At 56.5% G+C, this 19,516-nt stretch overlaps 1 protein-coding gene across 4 annotated transcripts in view; it reads right to left on the bottom strand.

The window, feature by feature from the left end:
- The window catches only part of RIPOR3 (RIPOR family member 3), a 70,864-nt gene that overhangs the window by 13,365 nt on the left and 37,983 nt on the right, over positions 1–19,516 (bottom strand). For all 4 annotated transcript variants that reach the window (XM_066387506.1, XM_066387509.1, XM_066387505.1 and 1 more), the window contains exons 2-9: positions 15,133–15,251; positions 6,263–6,409; positions 4,408–4,486; positions 1,837–1,860; positions 1,483–1,536; positions 669–818; positions 419–482; positions 60–103 (exon numbers count right to left, since the gene is read on the bottom strand). In XM_066387506.1, the coding sequence (XP_066243603.1) occupies positions 60–103; positions 419–482; positions 669–818; positions 1,483–1,536; positions 1,837–1,860; positions 4,408–4,486; positions 6,263–6,409; positions 15,133–15,242 (672 nt within the window). In that variant the 5' untranslated portion in view covers positions 15,243–15,251. The remainder of the gene's footprint in view (positions 1–59; positions 104–418; positions 483–668; positions 819–1,482; positions 1,537–1,836; positions 1,861–4,407; positions 4,487–6,262; positions 6,410–15,132; positions 15,252–19,516) is intronic.

The raw sequence follows: 19,516 nt of genomic DNA, 5'->3' as shown, positions 1-19,516 counted from the left end.
TGGGGCCCCCAAAGACCTGGTGGGGAGCCCTGAGGACTGACCCCAGAGGATGGCCATACCTCATATTGGTCTCCTGGACAGAGGCGTGCATAGCCCACCAAGCCTGGAACACAGATATGGGCTGATCTCTCTGTCCTCTGCCCCTGCCCCATGGGTCACAGGCCCTCAAAGAGGGATCGCCCCCCTGACCTGAGTCTGGGAATCTTTAAACTCAGGGATAAGCCCTTATGATGGACAATGGATAGGCCTGGGCCCTCAGATCCAACTCAGAGAGAGGGCGGGACCTGTCTGAAGTCACATGTCACAGGAGTACAAACTCCTGACCCACATCCACCCTCAGCAGAAGTCCCAGGGTCCTCCAGAAGGCCTGACCCCCCACCCCAATGGGCCGCTGCCCACCCCCTCTCAGCCCTGTTACCTTTCATCCTGACATGGAACTCGCCCAGGTGGACCTCCAGGGCCCCCTCTATGAGCCACATGTCCTGCAAAGCCGCACACAGGATGGCTCAGCGCCGGCCCCCAGGCTGGGTCACGTGGGGCAGGGGGACACGCACAGACCCTGCCAGGCAGAGGCTGGTGGGCAGAGCTTCCTCAGGGCCCAGGGCACTCCCCCCCCAAGGCTGGGCCAGGCCTCCCACTGCCCACCGGGACCCTCAGAGCCAGCCCACCTCGGTGCACTCCTGCAGGCTGCGGCCCAGCTCCTGCAGGCTCTCCCGGGAGGCACGGCTGGGCGGGCACCTGGAGAAGGCCCGCTGCATGTTGGAGGCGCCATCTCGCAGGCGGCACTGGATGCAGTAGCCCTCATAGAGTTCGTCCACCTACCAGGGGCACCGGACGGTGGCTGCTGCCCAAGCCGGGGTGGAGAGCAGGGACCCAGACCTGCCTGTCACTCTAGGAGAGGCCGCCCCTCAGCTGATGTCCCCACCCAGCCCCTGACAGTGGTCCCTGGCCCCCACGGAAAGTGAGCCCATGGGGGCCGGAACCACGTCTCATCCGCTCCGCACCCCCAGCTCCGGCAGCAGCTGGTACACAGTGCGCAATGAAAACAGGGAACTGGATAGGCAACTGCAGCCCCCCCCCCCGCCACTGCCTGACTTTCCACAGTAACGGGAGGTGGATTTCTGACATCCTGCCTACCCACTGGGCTCCTTGGGGAGTAAAGCAAGATCATAGAAAAAGTTGCTGACTTCAGACCTTAAAGGACTTGCTGTGTGACCTTGGGCAATTCCTGTCCCTCTCTGGGCTTCCACTCTCTCATCTCTATAACGGGTGCTCGGTCTCACCCTTCCTGGCCCTCTGATATTGAGCAGGACATCTTTCTGGGCTCAGGCCCTGAAGTTCCTGCTTCCCCAGCTGCTCAGCACCCAGAGAGCCCTCCCCCTCGCTCAGAGGGGCCTCCTGGCTCCTGCTATCCAGCACAGGCCCAGCGGGGCCAGAGATGACCCTGGCCCCACCCTGAGACACCCCAGGAACCAGGCTGACCTTGCTGATGTGAAACTCCATCTTCCGGACGTGCCTTTCCACAGAGCGTGTTTGCTTCTCCCGGGAAAAGAGAAGATGCTTTACAAGTAGCCTGGACCCCCCACTGGCCCCTGCCACCCTCCCATGGGCCCCAACACAGACAACTGGGCTCCAAGCCAGGACAGCCCCTCACCACCCTTGAGGAAGCTGCATTGCTGGACCTCAGTCTGCCCATCTGTACAAGGGCAGGGCCCCAGGTATTTCTCCTAGAGGACAGCCAGAGGCTGGAGCAGGGGACAGAGACATTGCTCTCCTCCAGCCAAGTCCAGCCTGGCCCACCTCGTTCACCACATGCAGACAGAGGGTTCCACTCACCTTATCCAGGTCGTAATAGAAAGCCTGTGGGGGGAGGGAAGGGAGGAGGGAGACGGCATCAGGGCTCCAGATTGTCCCCCAAGATCCGTAAGGCTACACCCCAGGGGCACCTGAGCTCACAGGACGGAAAGGCAGCAGCCACTCCATCCTCTGAGGCCCGTGGTTCAGGCAGAGGAAGAAGAGGGTTTAAACACGTGTGCTTTGAGTGAGGCAGTTCTAAGCCTGGCTCTGTTTCCCAGCTGTGTGTCCTAGGCAAGTTACTCAATCTCTCTGAGCCTCTATTTCCTCACGTGAAACAGGACAGCCATAGCACCTACTCCACAGGGTTGCTATGAAGAGTTCAAGACATCGTCAGCACTCAGCAAAATGGGGACCATTGCGATTTGATTGTTTCAGGGGTGACTTCAGCCGTGACCAGGAGAATTGGGAGTGGGGAAAGGTGGCCGGCACCACCCAGGAGTTCAGATCATAGGAAACGGCTAACCCAGACTGGTCCACCCTTGCCAGGGGCCGGCATATCACCGATAAAAAGAATATATTGTTGAGGTGGGCAAATCTTTGCAGGAAGGGCTAGATAGTAAACACTTTAGGCTTTGCAGGCCGTGTGGTCTCTGCCATGTGCCATGGCAGCGTGAGATCAGCCACAGACAATACGTAGTGATGGGTGTGGCCATGGGTGGACAAACCGCCTTTCCGAAAGAGGCCCTCGTTTGGCCACGCAGACTAGAATCGCCATATCTGAGCCCGGAGAGTCTCCACAAGGTTGGAGTCTACTGGGGAGAAGGGTATGTAAGCTCCGACTTCACTTCTGTAAGACAGCTACTGACCAGAGCCCTCCCTGCGCTCTCGTATGTGTGTCTGTATGACTACGTGACCAGAGAGAAAACCAGGGAAGGTGAACGTGAGGATTCAACAGGGTGGGAAAGACACAATGCGGGAGGGTGTCAAGCAAAAAGGAACGGCAGATTAACCCCCACCCAGATTCTGTGTGTTCCCATGTATGGACTGACATGAAACTGTGCGTGTGGGATCATGAAATTGAAGCACCACGTAAGAAGAACTAGGAAAGTTCCCAAGTCTTTGGAAAGGAACGTAACTGCACACCACTTCCTGGTAACCAAGATCAGCAGCGTCCAGGGAGGCAGGACCCACATCCATCATCCTGCCATGTGGCCTCAGCGTGCCCATCTATGAAAGGGGGACAGCTACCGTGTAGAGACCTCTGTACACTCATCTACCTTAGAACTTTCTCTAGAACTGGGGCAGAGAGCCTGGGGGATGTGAGACCCTCTGCACCCCTGTGAGGCAGGGGCCCTGGTTGCTGGGCAGGGCCAGAACCAGGGCAGGATCTGGGAATGCCTCCTTCCTCCATCTGCGTGGCCGCCCTGAAGTAGCCGGCACACTGAGAGCCTGCAGGCCCTGTGTCTCCGCCCTGCAGACCCCCAAGGACTTCTGGGCTGGAGCCAGGATACAGAGGGGGCCAGGGGCTGTTTGGTAGAGAGATTCACTAGCCCCTCCCATTTTTCCAACCCCTGCTCTCTGCTTGGCACCTGGGAGGAGGGATGTTGGGAATAAACTGGCTGTTTGGAGGAGCCCACAGGCAAGGAGGCCTCCTGGCTTTTGTTTCTAATCCCATTAAGGAAAGAAGGGAGGGGTGGAGAAGAGTGGGCGGGGACTTCCCCAAACCGGAAAGAAAGCCTCCTCCCCAGGAGGGTGGAGGTCCTGGGCAGTGAGTGCAGGCAATGAGCAGTACAACACAGGACACCCAGTGGCATTTACAGCTCCAATGAACAGTGAATACTTTTTTTTTTTTTTAGTATAAGTATGTCCCCAAGATTGCACAGGACATCCTTACAGTGAAAAATTATTTGTTGTTTATCTGAAAATCAGATTTAACTGGGATACTAATCTTTGTTAGTTTTTTGTCTTGAGAGAGAGAGAGAGAGAGAGAGAGAGTGTGTGTGTGTGTGTGTGTGTGTGTGTGTGTGTGTGTGTGTGTTTCTAAATCTGGCTCTGCTGAGGAGGAAGGGAATAGCAAAAGCCCAGAGCAGATGAGCCTTGGGTTAGACAGGCCCCAGGGCAGTCTCAAAGCCACTGCCCTCAAGGTGGCCGGAAAATGGCAGAGCTGCCGCATGATGGGGGACACACAGGGCAGATCAAGGACAGCATCGGGGCCCCTGTGCCACAACCTAGGTTCAATGCCTGACCCAACTTCTTGGCATCACAGGAGTCACCCTGACAGCAGGCACCCAGATGACCAAGGCCCATAAAACGGGGCCCTCTACAACACACACCTCTGTACACCACCTGCCTTACAGTTACTTCTAGAACCAGAGAGAGAATGAAGGTGGGTCCTTAGATGTGTGAACTCTGCACCATGTTGGAACAGGGAGGAGCTTCCCAACAGTCTCTGCGGTTAAACTCATCCCAACATAAAGCAAGTCCGTTCCTGAGGCCTCTGAGTTCCAGAGACTCGCACCCACGGTGCAGACAGGGGAGTGTGGCGGGGTCCATCTCTGAACCCCCGGCCAGGGCTGCCCCCCGGTGGGAAGGGGCGGGGAGGGCTCTCACCAGTCTGGAATTCCTGTGGGTGTCCTTGTGGCGTCCGGACAGGTAGTCCAGCTCGGCCTGCTGGACACACAGGTGCTCCCTGTGAGGAGGACGAGGAGAAGGGGTTGGAAAAGGAACAGGAAGAGAAAAAAGAAGCAGGTCGATGCCCAGTGTCCCGGAAGCAGGCAGCCACAGCCACCACGTGGAGAGCAGCTGAGGTTCCCAGCAGGCTCGGAGGGCAGAGGGCAGCACCTCCCACCCACCCGGAAGCCTGGCCCCATCTGCTGGGCTCCAGATCCCACACGCTGTGGGCCACGTGCCTGGCATTGTGAAAAACGGGGGATAGCTCTGATAATTCCCCAAGCAACCCAACAGACAGATTCTACTCTTTTTTTTTTTTTTTTAGTAACTTAGTTACTTTTTTTTTTTTTAAAGATTTTATTTAATCATTATAGAGAGGAGAGAGAGAGAGAGAGAAGGGGGGAGGAGCAGGAAGCATCAACTCCCATATGTGCCTTGACCAGGTAAGCCCAGGGTTTTGAACCGGCAACCTCAGCGTTCCAGGTTGACGCTTTATCCACTGCGCCACCACAGGTCAGGCCACAGATTCTACTCTTATTAAACCCATCTTAGAGAGAGGCAAACTGACCCTCAAAGATTGCAAGTAACCTGGCACAGGGTCACACCCCAGGGAAAAGGCTGAACCAGGTTTGAAACCAGGCAGTGGTCTCCAGAGGCTAATATCTTTACCCCGGCCCCAGGGGAGGTCAGTGAGAGCACGCCGCCCTCATGGACAAGGGCAGGTCGTCCTGCTGTCTGGATGCCCAGGGCCAACAACCAGAGAGGAGCCTGGAAGACCCATTCTGGAAAGCAGAGAAAATGCTGTGGGCCAGGACAGAACGTCTCATGTTGTGTTTTCTGGCCAAAGAAGTTCGGGCAGGAAACCTGAGGTTTGAACTTGGGGCCGGAGTGGTGATCCATCCTAGATTTTCTGGGTCACCCCAGGAAAGTGACTCACCCTCTCTGGTCCCACTCATACCACTATCTACCAGCCTTTGCTCACTCAGAGACTGGGCTTCTCAGGAAAACGGGATGCTGTTGAGCCCAGACAAGTCTCAAACAGGCGGTCCTGCAGGAATCGCCAGAAGCTGTCCTGGGAGGTGAGCACCTTGGAGACAGGCATCCACCCTCCAGGCTCACCACCCAGGCCCAACGCTGCACCCGCACTGGGTACATTGTGGGAGGAGGGCAAGGGATGCCTCCTGGGTGGTGTTGGCCCTGGAGTCCCACTTCCTGCTTTCTGGCCGTGGGGTCCTGGATAAGTCACTTCCCATCTAAATGAATAACCAGGAGTTCCCTCTGTGGCCTTTTACAGACAAGACCTAACTGTGATCCCCTGGGAGAGGCAGAGAGGAGCAAGCAAGCAAAGCCGAAGAGTTTACTTTTTGTTTTTGGTTTTGTTTTGTTTTTTTTTTGTATTTTTCTGAAGTGAGAAGCAAGGAGGCAGAGAGATGGATTCCTGCATGTGCCCAACCAGGATCCACCTGGCATGCCCACTAGGGGGCGATGCTCTGCCCATCTGGGGCGTTGCTCCATTGCAAACGGAGCCATTCTAGCACCTGAGGTGGAGGTCATTGAGCCATCCTCAGTGCCCCGGGCCAACTTTGCTCCAGTGGAGCCTTGGCTGTGGGAGGGGAAGAGAGAGATGGAGAGGAAGGAGAGGGGGAAGGGTAGAGAAGCAGATGGGCACTTCTCCTGTGTGCCCTGGCCAGGAATCGAACCCAAGACTTCCACATTCTGGGCTGACACTCTACTGCTGAGCCAACCAGCCAGGGGAAGAGTTCACTTTTTAAAGGCACAAACAACCCATCCTTACTTGAGGCCTCTTTTCAGCGCTTCAAAGACCTTCTTCACTTGCTGCGTGTTGGAGTCCGGGCAAACAGACCCCTTCCGCAGTGTGCCGTACATCTTGGAGGATTTTGCAGGTATTCGAGACCTCACCGAGTTCCTTTGGATGGACTTTCTGTGAAAAGAGATGGGCGGGGGGCAAGGGGAGGGGTCAGGGCAGGGATCTGGACAAAGTCTTTCCCAGGGGCAAGCATTTTGGGAATAGTGGCCGAGCTGAGTCCCACCCTGTCACCACCAAGATGCGTAATCTCTGGAAAGTTGCTAAGACTCTCTGGGCCTAAATTTCCTCATCTGTAAAATGAAGCTTTAGATTTTAGGATTGAAAGACTACTACTACTACTACTAATACTATGAGAAATTAGCCAATATGAGAAATACAATCAAGCAGCCCAAATGCCAGTGCTGTCTGTTCAGCATGCCTTGTCAATGCAGGCAAAGCAACATGAGAGGCCAAATCATAGTCCTGTGATACAACCATGGGGTGGGCACCTATTGGCTTTGCCTGCCCATCATCCATCTACCTCCCTCTGTTAATAGTAACTTGATTGTCTGGTGAACGTCCCCAACCCTGATCTTTATACATGTGGTTTGGAGGGAGGTAGCCTGACAAATTAACACACTCGTGCACACACACATGCATATATAGGGATTCTGAGGCCAACCCATGGCCTAGGCCTGGGTTTCTCAATATATTCCACTTCCCTGGCTCAGGGAGAGGAATGGGAATCAAGTCTGGCTAGTAACTCTGTCAGGAATTTGGTTCCAAATTTACAGGAGGGAAAAGAGTTTTCCCTGCCAGCAAGCTAATCTGGGAGACACACACCTGGAACTTCCGGCCTCCTCTTTTGCCATCATGTAGGAAGAATGGAGCCAGCACAGAGACAAGCAATGGAAGCAGACCAAATCCATTGGACAGTTCCTGGATTCAGCGCTGCCTGAAGTTAGACCTGTCCACAGACTTTCAGATATATAAGCCATTTGGTTCTCGTTTTTGCTTAAGCCTATTGGAGCTGGAAGTGCAGACTGGGTGATGCTAAGAACTGCTGTCTCCCAGCAGTGACAGCTGTGTCTCTCAGCCCTTTGGGGATAGATGGGCATTTCAGGATTGATGATAGCAGTAGAGTCAGGGTGCCCTCATTACAGCACGGAGCTGCTGTCACTGGCAGCTAAGCCCCTTCTAGCACCTTATGATCCTCTGCCTTGTCCTCTAGCCTCAGGCCCAGGGCTTGCTGATGCTGCCACCAGACGTGTTTAAGTCCATCCATCTTATCGCTCTAAAGATATTGTTTCCCAAATGCCACTATACTGGGTGTGGCTTCATGACTGCCTTCTCATAGAAGACAAGGGTGGAAATGATGCTTAACACTAACTTCTGGGTCACTTGAGGGGTTTTTTTGTTTTTTTCTTTTAAAGTTTTATTTATTGTTTTCAGCGAGAGAGGAAGGAGAAAGAAAGCCAGGAACATATGTGCCCTGACCGGGAATCAAACAGGCAACCTCTGTGCTTTGGAACGATGCTCTAACCAACCGAGCTATCTGGCCACGGTCACTGTCTTAAAAGGGAGTGGCTGGCCTTTCTCTCCGACTTCTCCCCTTCCTCCTCGTCTTCCTCGGGTGCACTAAGGGCCCTGTGACGAGGGCTCCCACAGGCATGGCTGAGCCACAAGGGAGGAGGGTCAGCTGTGGAGCACACCACCCATTAGCTGCACACTGTGACAAGGCAGAGGGGAGGGGAATGCCTATCTTATTTCATGAACCGCCCCCTGTATTTGGGGGAGCGGTTCTTTGCCAAAACAGCTTCACCTGTACAGATAACAACTTTCACGTCCACCTAGGAAGCAGGTGTTCATTTAAATCCCATTGCAAGGTAGGCAAACTGAGGCTCAAATAAGTGACTTGCCCAGGGTCATGTAGGTGGCAGAGCCATACCCAGACCCAAATGTACGCAGACCCTCAGCAGGGGATCTGAACCCTGCAGCCAGGAGCGGGGTGCCGGTTCCGGGGCCCTCAGAACCACCTGGAGGACTTAGACTCGGGTTGCTGACTGCGCCCCCCACACCCCAGCAGAGCTTCAGACCCAACAGTCCGGGGTGGAGCCTGAGAACGTGCGTTTTCACGTGTTTCCCAGTGCTGGTGACGCTCAGAACCACCTGGAGGACTTAGACTCGGGTTGCTGACTGCGCCCCCCACACCCCAGCAGAGCTTCAGACCCAACAGTCCGGGGTGGAGCCTGAGAACGTGCGTTTTCACGTGTTTCCCAGAGCTGGTGACGCTGCTGGTCCTGGGGCGACACTTCGAGGAGCACAGAGTTAGGGACTCACCGTTTCTGCTTCACTCGGGAGACATCCTGCTGCTAGAAGCCCAGCTCCACGTCCCCCTAGGAGCCTTCACTCCCTAGGCACAGGACTAGTTCGTTCATTCAAACACTCCCAGAGCAGGGCTTTCCCTGGGTCAGGCGCCATGAGGAAAGCCAGGTGGCCAGCACCCCCCTCTGGAGGGCTCACAGTTCACAAGGAGAGAGGGGGGATTACGGTCTGGAGAGCCAGGCGAGGGCAAGTGGAACACAGCTCCTGCGCCTTTGCCAGGCCTACGAGAAGGGCCCCCAGGCCCCCACCGTGCCTGGTCCCCCAGGGATTCCACAAGCAGCTGGCTGTGTTTCCGGCCAGCCAGATGCTGCACATTCCACACACACACACGCGGACACCTGCTGTTGACCCAGCAGAGAAGAGTTGTCCTGGCCGGCAACCCCTGCTGACACGGACGGAGCCCCAAGGCCCATGGCTCCCCTCCACGGCCGCACAGCCACAGTATAAACCGGAAATAGAGACCCCAGGCCCTGGTAGGACACGCGGAGAACTGGTCTCAGAGGACGCGGCAGCAGGGAGGGAGCTGGAATCCCACCCCAGCCCTGCAGAGGTTTCACCAAGCTCAGGTCAGCTGCCCATGTTCAAATCCCAGCCCCGGAGGTCACGGGTATATAACTAGCACCTCAGTTTCCCCATCTGTCAAAGGGGGATAATCAGAGCGCTTGTCCCACCGTTATGAGATAGTCATTCATTCAACAAATATTTAAACAAGCACCTACTGTGCAACAGACACCGTTTTAGGGGATGGGGGGGTACAATAGTGACCAAAACAGACGAAATGCCACCGCCTGGGAGCCGTGAGCTGGCAGGGGGAGACCGTGGGAAGCGGTAACAAGGGTGGGCTCCGGAGCCAGACGTCGGCGTCCCTACCCAGCTCCGCAATGTACAAGCTGTGTGAACTTGGGTAAGTTACTGAACCTCTCTGTGCCTCAGTTTCCTCATCTATAAAATGGGAACCAGAGGCAGTGTTGCTGTGAGAGTTACAAAAATGTAAAGGGCTTCGAGCAGTGCCTGGCAAAGAGTTTGTGTCCAAGTTAAGTAAGATAATTTTTAAAAATCCTATATTAGGGAGTGCTCAATGCCAAGGAAAAAAAATACAGGCAGGACAGTGAACAGGGAAGGCTCCTCCAATCAGGTGATGTTTGATTCAAGGTACATGCTCAGAGCACTGGTCACAGAGCCTGCTACCTCATTAGTGCTCACCCTGTACCTGCTGTTGCTGTTATGCATTTTTCTATGGCAAGAGACACTTTCCAAAGGCCAAAAAGGGGGTGCACTCCCTCCCCCCACCCCCTCCCTGAGGCCACATCGCCCACCTCTCAGAACAGACCCTCTGCAAAGTTGCCATCAACGGGCCAGCAGAGACGGGCAGGGCTGCAGCCTCCAGAGAGGCGGGTGTCAGACAGGCCTGGGTCCCCGGCAGGGGGGCAGGCCGGCAGGTGCAGTGGGCAGGCACGCTCAGCTGCCCGCTCCCAGGGGCCCACAGTCCTGGCAGGTGTGCACCCTCGGCCAGACCCCCCCTTGCATCTCCCCGGAGACCTCCTCACCCTGGCCGCTGCGGCTGCGCCTGGACGCGCCCGCTCCCGGGGAGGCTCTGAGCCCAGTGCTCCTGTGTGAGCTTCAACAGCGCAGGTGTGGCGGCCGCTCCGAGGGCCGGCCCAGCAGGGGAAGGCGATGCGTGCACAGCCTCGGGGTGGCGAAAGCAGGCTGCATGTCTGGACTGCTGTCACAGCTGCCCGGGCCGGGAGCAGCCTCTGGGGCGGATGTCTCACCAGCTCTGGGAGGACTCAGTAAATATTAAACAGCCCCTGGCATGCCACGCAAGATTCCAGACGGGCACGTGCAAGCCGCTGGCCCAGCCCTCACGTGAGGATGGCAGTCTTTCTGCCTGGTGTTGGAGGCCCGGGTACGTGGCCACTGCCGATGCAAGCTCTGGGGGCCGGCAGGGCTCGAGCCCGCACCTCCGTGGGACAGCGGTGTAAGCTAGCCTTTTCTCCGGTGCCCAGTGGTGCTTGATGGCCGGGGATGATGACAAACACGCACTCGCCAAGGTCAAGCTGTTCTGCGTGCTCACACATGCTAGCCCGTTTCTCCTGACACGCTCTCTGAGGTCCCCAAGGTCTGCGCTCCACCAGCACAGGACTGTGGGAGGGCCTCGGCTGTGTCCTCTCTCTCCAGCCGCCTCTCCTTGAAAATCAAGGGCTGCTGCTGCTGAATTTTCCCATCCACAGGTCCCAGCTGTCCCAACAGGGGATTCCCCAGCTGGTAAGGACATTGGCAGGAGGGTACCTGCCTGACGACATGGGGCAAGGGAGGCCTGACTGTGGATTGGCAGGAAGGGGGTGAGAGCAGCCATGCCTATCAATCAGGGCAGACTGGGATAGTGTCAAGGCCTGGCCTCCTCTCGTCCCCCCCACCTTATTATATATGGCTTAATTATAGCAACCATTCATACCTTAGTGTAAAATTCCCCCACCAGATTACTTTCCCAAGTGGATTCTTTGATTATGGAATAAAAAGCCCTGTCCAGAGTCAAAGGGGTTTTCAGGTGCCAGGCGGGGGTGGAAAACAAAGGGGCCGTCTACGCCCCACCCCCATCTCAGTGGAGGCCTGCTCTCCTTCCTGGTGTCTAAGGTGATTTTGCCTGACCCGTGCCAGCCGCTCAGGCCTTGGCAATGTGGCTCTGCTTCAGCCTGGTTGAATTACCTGGGAAATAAGGTCAGAGGTGAGGCCTGAAACCCAATCCAGGCCGTCCAACCCCGAGCCAAGGGTCCAGACCCCTGGGAGCTGGACCGAGACAGGAAGTTGGAAATAGAACTCCCTCTTCCCTACTATGGCGGCGGCTTTTTCCTCACACCCAGGGAACAAGGGGACTGCAGAGGCTGAGGCCAGATGGTGGCCACTCAGGGACCGCAGAACCCACCGGGTCACGCACCCTCCAGAATTCCCTCCAGGGTGGGGTGCTCCAGGTGGGGGAGTTCCCCATAATAGTCTCAGCCCTCAGGGCCCTCTTTCTTGGACTAGCACACAGACTGTGCAGGACCTGCGTCTTCCCCTTGCTGCTGATCGGTGAGCCCTAGTGTGGACTGGAACACAGACTGTGCAGGACCTGCTCTTCCCCTTGCTGCTGATCAGTGAGTCCTAGTGTGGACTGGAACACAGACTGTGCAGGACCTGCTCTTCCCCTTGCTGCTGAGCTGTGAGTCCTAGTGTGGACTGGAACACAGACTGTGCAGGACCTGTGTCTTCCCCTTGCTGCTGATCAGTGAGTCCTAGTGTGGACTGGAACACAGACTGTGCAGGACCTGCTCTTCCCCTTGCTGCTGATCAGTGAGTCCTAGTGTGGACTGGAACACAGACTGTGCAGGACCTGTGTCTTCCCCTTGCTGGTGATCAGTGAGTCCTAGTGTGGACTGGAACACAGACTGCAGGACCTGCTCTTCCCCTTGCTGCTGATCAGTGAGTCCTAGTGTGGACTGGAACACAGACTGTGCAGGACCTGTGTCTTCCCCTTGCTGCTGATCAGTGAGTCCTAGTGTGGACTGGAACACAGACTGTGCAGGACCTGCTCTTCCCCTTGCTGCTGAGCGGTGAGTCCTAGTGTGGACTGGAACACAGACTGTGCAGGACCTGCTCTTCCCCTTGCTGCTGAGCTGTGAGTCCTAGTGTGGACTGGAACACAGACTGTGCAGGACCTGTGTCTTCCCCTTGCTGCTGATCAGTGAGTCCTAGTGTGGACTGGAACACAGACTGTGCAGGACCTGCTCTTCCCCTTGCTGCTGATCAGTGAGTCCTAGTGTGGACTGGAACACAGACTGTGCAGGACCTGCTCTTCCCCTTGCTGCTGATCAGTGAGTCCTAGTGTGGACTAGCGCACAGACTGTGCAGGACCTGCTCTTCCCCTTGCTGCTGAGCTGTGAGCCCTAGTGTGGACTGGAACACAGACTGTGCAGGACCTGCTCTTCCCCTTGCTGCTGAGCGGTGAGCCCTAGTGTGGACTGGAACACAGACTGTGCAGGACCTGTGTCTTCCCCTTGCTGCTGATCAGTGAGTCCTAGTGTGGACTGGAACACAGACTGTGCAGGACCTGTGTCTTCCCCTTGCTGGTGATCAGTGAGCCCTAGTGCCTGGGGTTGGGTCGCCTCTCTGCTCTCCCTCACAGAGTGCGGACCGCAGGAATCCAAGAGGGGGACCACCGGGGGGCACTCTCTGGGTAGGGTCCTAACTGGGGCCTGGGGGGACATTTCCCACGGATGTAGGAAGTCCAAAGGCCCCCAAAGGCCTGACTGGAGGGCAGCTGCAGGCAGGGCCAGCTGAAGAGTTCCTGAAGCCCTGGGAAACAACAAAAAACAAAACAACAACAACACAGAGTCCTTTGTTCTACACTTAAGAACTTCTAGATGGTAACAGCAGAGGGTTAAATCTACTTGCAGGGCTCTGTGCCAGTCTGTGGGCCCCTCCCTGCTGCCAGGCCACGGGGACAGAGTCCCCATAGTGCCTCTGTGTGACCAGAGAAAGGTGCCCTCGGGCGGACCAGCTTCGTACCAGGGCACACAGCTTGGAAGGTGACCCAGGCTGGAGGCCCCCTTGTCTGGGTCACCTGCACAGCAGTCCTTAACAGCGCTGACTATAGACGCCATGGGGCGGGGGACTGGACGAAGCCTAAAAGGAGGCAGCTCAGAAGTGGTTCACTCAGTCACAAGACAGGATTATGCCTGGTCAGTTTACACGTGGCCTCTCAGCAGCATTTATGGAGCACCTACTGTGTGCCTTCCTCACAGTGGCATCCACACTTTCTCATCTTAGAGGCTGGGGTCAGGACATTAATCCCTCTGGGGCTGTGGCCAAATTTCTCCCCACCTTAGGGCCTCGGTTTCCTCTGCTTCAGACCTTCAGTGCCTCCCTTCACTCGATGAATGTCCTCACGGTGGCCCATGAGGGCCTGCAGGGTCCTCCTCCTCCCTCTGTTACCACTGTCCTACATGCCAGCCACAAGACCACTTTCTGTCCCTCGAGGCGCATTCCCACCTCAGGACCTTTGCACTTGCTGTTTCCTCCACCTGAGAGGCTCCCCCACTCCTGCACCCTATCCATACATGACCAGCTCCTCCTCTTCTCCCTGGCCTTCAGGTGCCCCTGCCTTGTGGAGACCTCCTCTGAGGCCCCTCCCCCAGCCCCAGCCTGTAACTCCCCCGCCGTGCTGCTGTTGCCACAGCTGAATCTGTCTTGGTGATCACTGGCTTCCTATTGGCTGCCCCGGAGGAGGCCGAGTCAGGTCTTTTCCCAGAGCCTGGGCCCAGGGCTGGCCAGAGTGGGTGCTCCATACATATTTGTGGGATGAATTAGGGATTTCTAAGAGTGCTTCCAGCTGGGACACTCCAGGATGTCATCCCTGACACGCACTCCTTCCAGGCACACCTCAGAACCGAGCAGCCCGTGGACAAGGTCAGTGAGCTGGGCAGGCCCCACCAGCGGGCCAGGCCTCACAGGTCTAATATGCACTTGTTAAACCCACGGGAAAGAGCTATGGGAGGGTGAGGGCCGGGTCTGGGACCCAGGGGGACCCAGGACATGGCATTGAAGCCAAGCCGCGGAGAAGATTAAACAGGAGTGGCCAGGAGGGGAGTGGGAGGCGAGTTCCATGGAGGGCCTAGACTGTGCAGAGGCCTGCAGGAGAGGGGTCAGTGTGGCTAACACAGCTGCCCAGAGCCCAGGGCCAGCTGGCTGGGGCTGCCGGGGCGGCGGCCCCCAGAGCAGAAACGCTCCTTCCTCCTGGGACTACCTTCTTCCTCCTGGGACTACCTTCTTCCTCCTGGGACTACCTTCAGCTACAGGAGACTCGTGCGGAGCGGCCAGCAACGCTCGCCCAGAGGGTCAGCACTGACCCCACGCTGTCTCCATAGAGGTGGCTTCTCCTCCTTTAGAAACTCCCCACAAGCTCCGACAGCATGTCACTGTGTGCTGGCTGCTTGCCCCGTGTCACCTCATTGTGCCCTGTGACAGCCCCGTGAGGGGGGACATTTGTGATCCCTGTTTACACTGGAGGAAACCGAGAGTCAGAGGGCTGAAGTCACTTGTCCCAGGTCACAGAGCTGGGATAGGTGGCCCCGTTTTCCATTTTATCAAACAGGAAGAACACTCCACCTTGAACCCACCCCCAGGACCCCAAGTTCCAGCTCAGAATCAGTCTGGCCCTGTGACTTTGCGTAAGTGGCTTCATCTCTCTGAGCCTCAGTTTTCTGCTCTGCCAAGTGGGCCTAATAGGTTTCTCCCAACACCAAGAGTCACACACACTCACACGTACGCTCACATTCACCACGCACCACATGTAACACACCCAGTCCTGGGCTGCAGGCCTGGCACGAGAGCAAGCCTCAGGGTCACTGGCAGCAGAAAGAGGTCCCTGCTGTCCTGTCCAGCCCTAGAACAAGCGCCCCCGCCCTGCCCCCTCCCCCCGCAAGGGCAGAACTTACGCAATCCTGCGGCTCTGTGCACTGCTGAAGCCTGCAAAGGAGGCGCTCCGGCCCACGACCCCCACGGCCCCTGTGTCCCCGGAGGACAGGAACCGCACTCTCACCGACATGGCTGTCACCTGCAGGGAGAGGACAGGAGCGTCAGCCTTGCACCTCCACTTGGAGAGAGCTGACTGAGGGCTGGCCACTCTCCCCTGGGGCCTCCAAGGTCCTTACAATGGAGAAGGGGCAGCTGGCACTGTCCCCAGCTCACAGATGAGAAAACTGAGGCTCGGTAAGATTAGCGAACCTGCTTGGGAGGAGTGGCAGGAGCAAGATTCGAATCCAGGTCTCTGTACTCTGTGCTCACGTTCTTGTGCAAGAGGAGACAGTGCCTCCTGAACCCAGCTCGTCTCACCCCCCCTCTGCTACTCCTCTCTGCCAGGAACCTTCACCCCTCCACGGATCCTCACTGAGCACCTACAGCAGGGGTCCCCAAACTACGGCCCACGGGCCACATGCGGCCCCCTGAGGCCATTTATCCGGCCCCCCTGCACTTCCAGAAGGGGCACCTCTTTCATTGGTGGTCAATGAAAGGAGCACATTGACCATCTCATTAGCCAAAAGCAGGCCCATAGTTCCCATTGAACTACTGGTCAGTTTCTTGATTTAAATTTACTTGTTTTTTATTTTAAATATTGTATTTGTTCCCGTTTTGTTTTTTTACTTTGAAATAAGATATGTGCAGTGTGCATAGGGATTTGTTCATAGTTTTTTTTATAGTCCGGCCCTCCAACGGTCTGAGGGACAGTGAACTGGCCCCTGTGTAAAAACTTTGGGGACCCCTGGGCTACAGTGTGCCAGACATGCTGAGGACACACACTGAACGAGACAGGCCAAGTGTCCCTCGGGCTCCCGGTCCAGGAGGCCAACGAGCCACCAGACAGTTACAGTGGGGAGTCGATAATGAAGTGGTGGGGGAACCCAGGGGGTCTTTGACCCAGCCATGGAGGAGGCGACCAAGAGTTAAAGGAAAGGCTGAAGGGAAAGAAGGGGGAGAGTTAGGGGAGGGAAGGGTATCTGAGGCAGAGGGAACAGCGTGGTAAAGGCCTAGAGGCGCAGAGGACATGATGAAATCCAAAAGGGGAAAGAAGTGGCTCCAGGTGAGGCTGGAGAGGCCAGCAGAGCTCCAGGCATGGGGGGCCATGGGAGCAGGGGTACCTGGGGGCCATGGGAGGGCTCTGAGCAGGGGCTGACGAAGCCCAGTTCACGTGAGGCCAGGCCGCTGGCACCAGAGGCTTCCAGAAGCCCCAATCCCTTGCCCCACCTCTGACCCAGGCTGCAGTGAGGCCAGCCTAGAACCCTGGCTGTCTGCCCTGTTTTCCAAATCATCTCTAGATTGGACAAATGCCACCACCTCTCTTGGGACTGTTGCCCAGTATCTTCTAGCAAGGACAGTCGGAAAGTTCACCTTCATATCTAACCTAAATCTCTGCTGCTACGGTTTCATACCTGACTCCTTAGCCAGGGTGTTGTCCACCCAACGAGTCCAAGGACCCCACCTCCTAGGCCAAACCTATAAAAAAGCCCACCCACCAACTCCTTCTGATTCCTGCTGCTAACGCCCCGCCTTCCACAGCCCCTTCACCCCCACTGGGCCCAGTCTCCATCCTGCGCAGGCGGGGGCCTCTGCCTGGAATAATGTTCTCTTTCCAGCCACCTGCCTTTCATTTGTCAGCCCCCAGAGCCCTCGCTCTAAACCCCCAGCCGGTCTACGCGGCCCCCACAAGCCTTCCCCTCCTCCTCTTCACCCCCAACCCCACCGCCCCTCAGGGGAGCACTGGGCACAGGAAAGCCAGACCTGGGCTCCAATCCTGGCTATGCCTGTGCACTCACAGGCTCTGGGCTCAGTGATCACATCTGTAAAATGGGAATTCAAAAAAGGACTAAGGAGCCAATAAGCTGAGAGTACACAATGCAAGAGACACTCAGAGAGATCTAGTTGTCTCTGTGCCGCTGTTCTGGAGGCAAGTTGCGGAGACAGATAAGCCAGAGAGTTCTAGCCCTGACAGGGGAAGCTGGTGAGCATACGCTAGACGCCCAGTGTGTGGCAGGCCCCCATGCCAGGGACTGTCAGCGGCTATAAATCCATGAACAACAGCGCTGTGTACAGATGGGGAGGTTGAGGCACTCCGGTGATGGAGGCATCCTTTATTGAGTGCTCGTTATTAAGCCAGCCCTGGCTAAATGCCTTTTTTTTTTTTTACAGAGACAGAGAGAGGGGCAGACAGACAAGAACAGAGAGATAAGAAGCATCAATCATTAGTTTTTCGTTGCGCATTGCGACACCTTAGTTGTTCATTGATTGCTTTCTCATATGTGCCTTGACCGTGGGCCTTCAGCAGACCGAGTAACCCCTTGCTCGAGCCAGCGACCTTGGGTCCAAGCTGGTGAGCTTTGCTCAAACCAGATGAGCCCGTACTCAAGCTGGTGACCTCGGGGTCTCGAACCTGGGTCCTCGGGATCCCAGTCTGAGGCTCTATCCACTATGCCACCGCCTGGTCAGGCCTAAATGCCTTATTAAATGATCTTATTAAATCCACACAATACCCTTAGGTGTAGGAGCGATGGCAAACCTGATTCTGCAGATGAGGAAACTGAAGTTCAGAGAGGTCACAAGGTTGACCTGGGGACCCAGCTCAAAAGCAGCATAGCCAGGTTCAGAGCCCGAGCGCAGGACAGCAGGACGCCTGACCTTTACTGTGCGTGGTCAGGGGTCCCGCCACCAACGATCTGCCTCAGCCCTGCAGGGAGGTCCCCACAGCCCACATCTGTTGTCTTACACCAGCTCACAAGCGTCTATTGTTAACATTTTCAGGAATTTTGCTAGCTTGAAATCAACTACAGTAGGAATACTTACCCCATGGAAATCAGTGAGGCTGCCAATCAGGGCTTTTTTTCTTGCTGGTTATTAAACATGTATTAGGGACCCCCTGTCCCACCACCCTCAGCATCTGCTCTGGGTGAACCGTCTCAAAATGCTTGACACCCGTCCCCCAGCCAAGCTGGGCAAGGGGGTGAGGAGGGAGCAGGGAGGGAGGCTGACTGCCAGGTCAGCGGGGGGGAAGTGGACTCGGGAACCAGCCGGGGGCTGGGGGAAGATTCGATTCACATCTGTATGGACCCAAAGGACAATGACTGAAAGGCTGAGGCTGCTGCCCCCGCCTCACCTCTGTGCAGCCCAGAGGACAGGCAGAGCCAGACTCCAAGGCTGAGCAAACATTTTCGGCAAAGAACCAGAGAGTAAATCTTTTTGGCTTTGCGAGCCATACAATCTTCGTCCCAAGGACTCCGCTCTACCATTTCAGACCAAAAGCAACCACAGCCGATAGGTAGATGTATGAGCATAGCTGTGCTCCAATAATACGTTCTTTACAGAAGCAGCAGCTTTGGATGGGTGACCCTGGGTAGCCAGCACTCTGCCCGCTCCCTGTCCTAAGGACTTAAAATCTTATTTAATCCTCCCTACATTCTCGGAAGCAAGTACTATTATTATCCCCATTTTGCAGATAAAGAAACCAGAGAGGAAATGACTCATCCAAGGTCACACAGGTAAGAAACCTCAGAGCGGGGATTTGAACCTGGGCGCGATGGAGCCCACAGCCTGGTCACTTCACGCCAGGCTGCACTGGCTTCTGCTTCCCGTGAGCCAGACCCAAGCTGAGTGGGGAGGCGGGGGCCCCAGAATGGAGGTAGTCTCATGAACGGGACCTGCCAAGCTAGAAATACAGCACTAGGGGGTGGCCCAGGAAAATCAAGCCTCATGCTCTGCAGGCTTCGGGATATAGGAGCCCAGGTCCCTGTGGGTCCCTTTGGACCGGAGTCAGCTTCGCTCCCATCTCACCCAGTGGGGCGTTGAGACGGGATGGCCTAGCTGAGACCCCTGGAACCTCAGGCAGCCTCGGTGGGCAGCTCCTGACCAGCCCCAATGAAGGCTGGTCACCTTGGGCCAGGGTTGTATTCCTGTTTCATCACTGAGGCGCGACAGGGGCACCAACCACTGAAAACAAAGGCTGGGCAGCTGGAAGGCTCACTCCACCTGCAGGCCCCCTCCTCCCACCTCTCCTGCTGTGGCTGGCATGAACCCTTGAGCTGCTGGGTGTGGGCAGATCTGGGACGTCCCTGGAGAGGGACACTCACTCGGGTGGCTCAGTGCAGGCACTCCTCAGGGTGTGAGAGACAAGCCAGAGACCTCGCAGCCCCGGGAAAGGAGAGAGGCGCAGAAGTCGTGCCGGTCCCAAACCTTCAGTGGCAGACAGGACTGCCTCTTCCCGCGTCCCTCGCTGCCTCTCTCTCCGGCCTGGCACCACCGGCAGCCCTCGCTGATGATGCCACTGGCACACAG

Source organism: Saccopteryx leptura, chromosome 5, assembly GCF_036850995.1.
Source record: "Saccopteryx leptura isolate mSacLep1 chromosome 5, mSacLep1_pri_phased_curated, whole genome shotgun sequence".
Lineage (NCBI taxonomy): Eukaryota > Metazoa > Chordata > Mammalia > Chiroptera > Emballonuridae > Saccopteryx > Saccopteryx leptura.
Note: the sequence above shows the minus strand (reverse complement) of the source record. Positions and strands in the feature narration are given on the sequence as shown.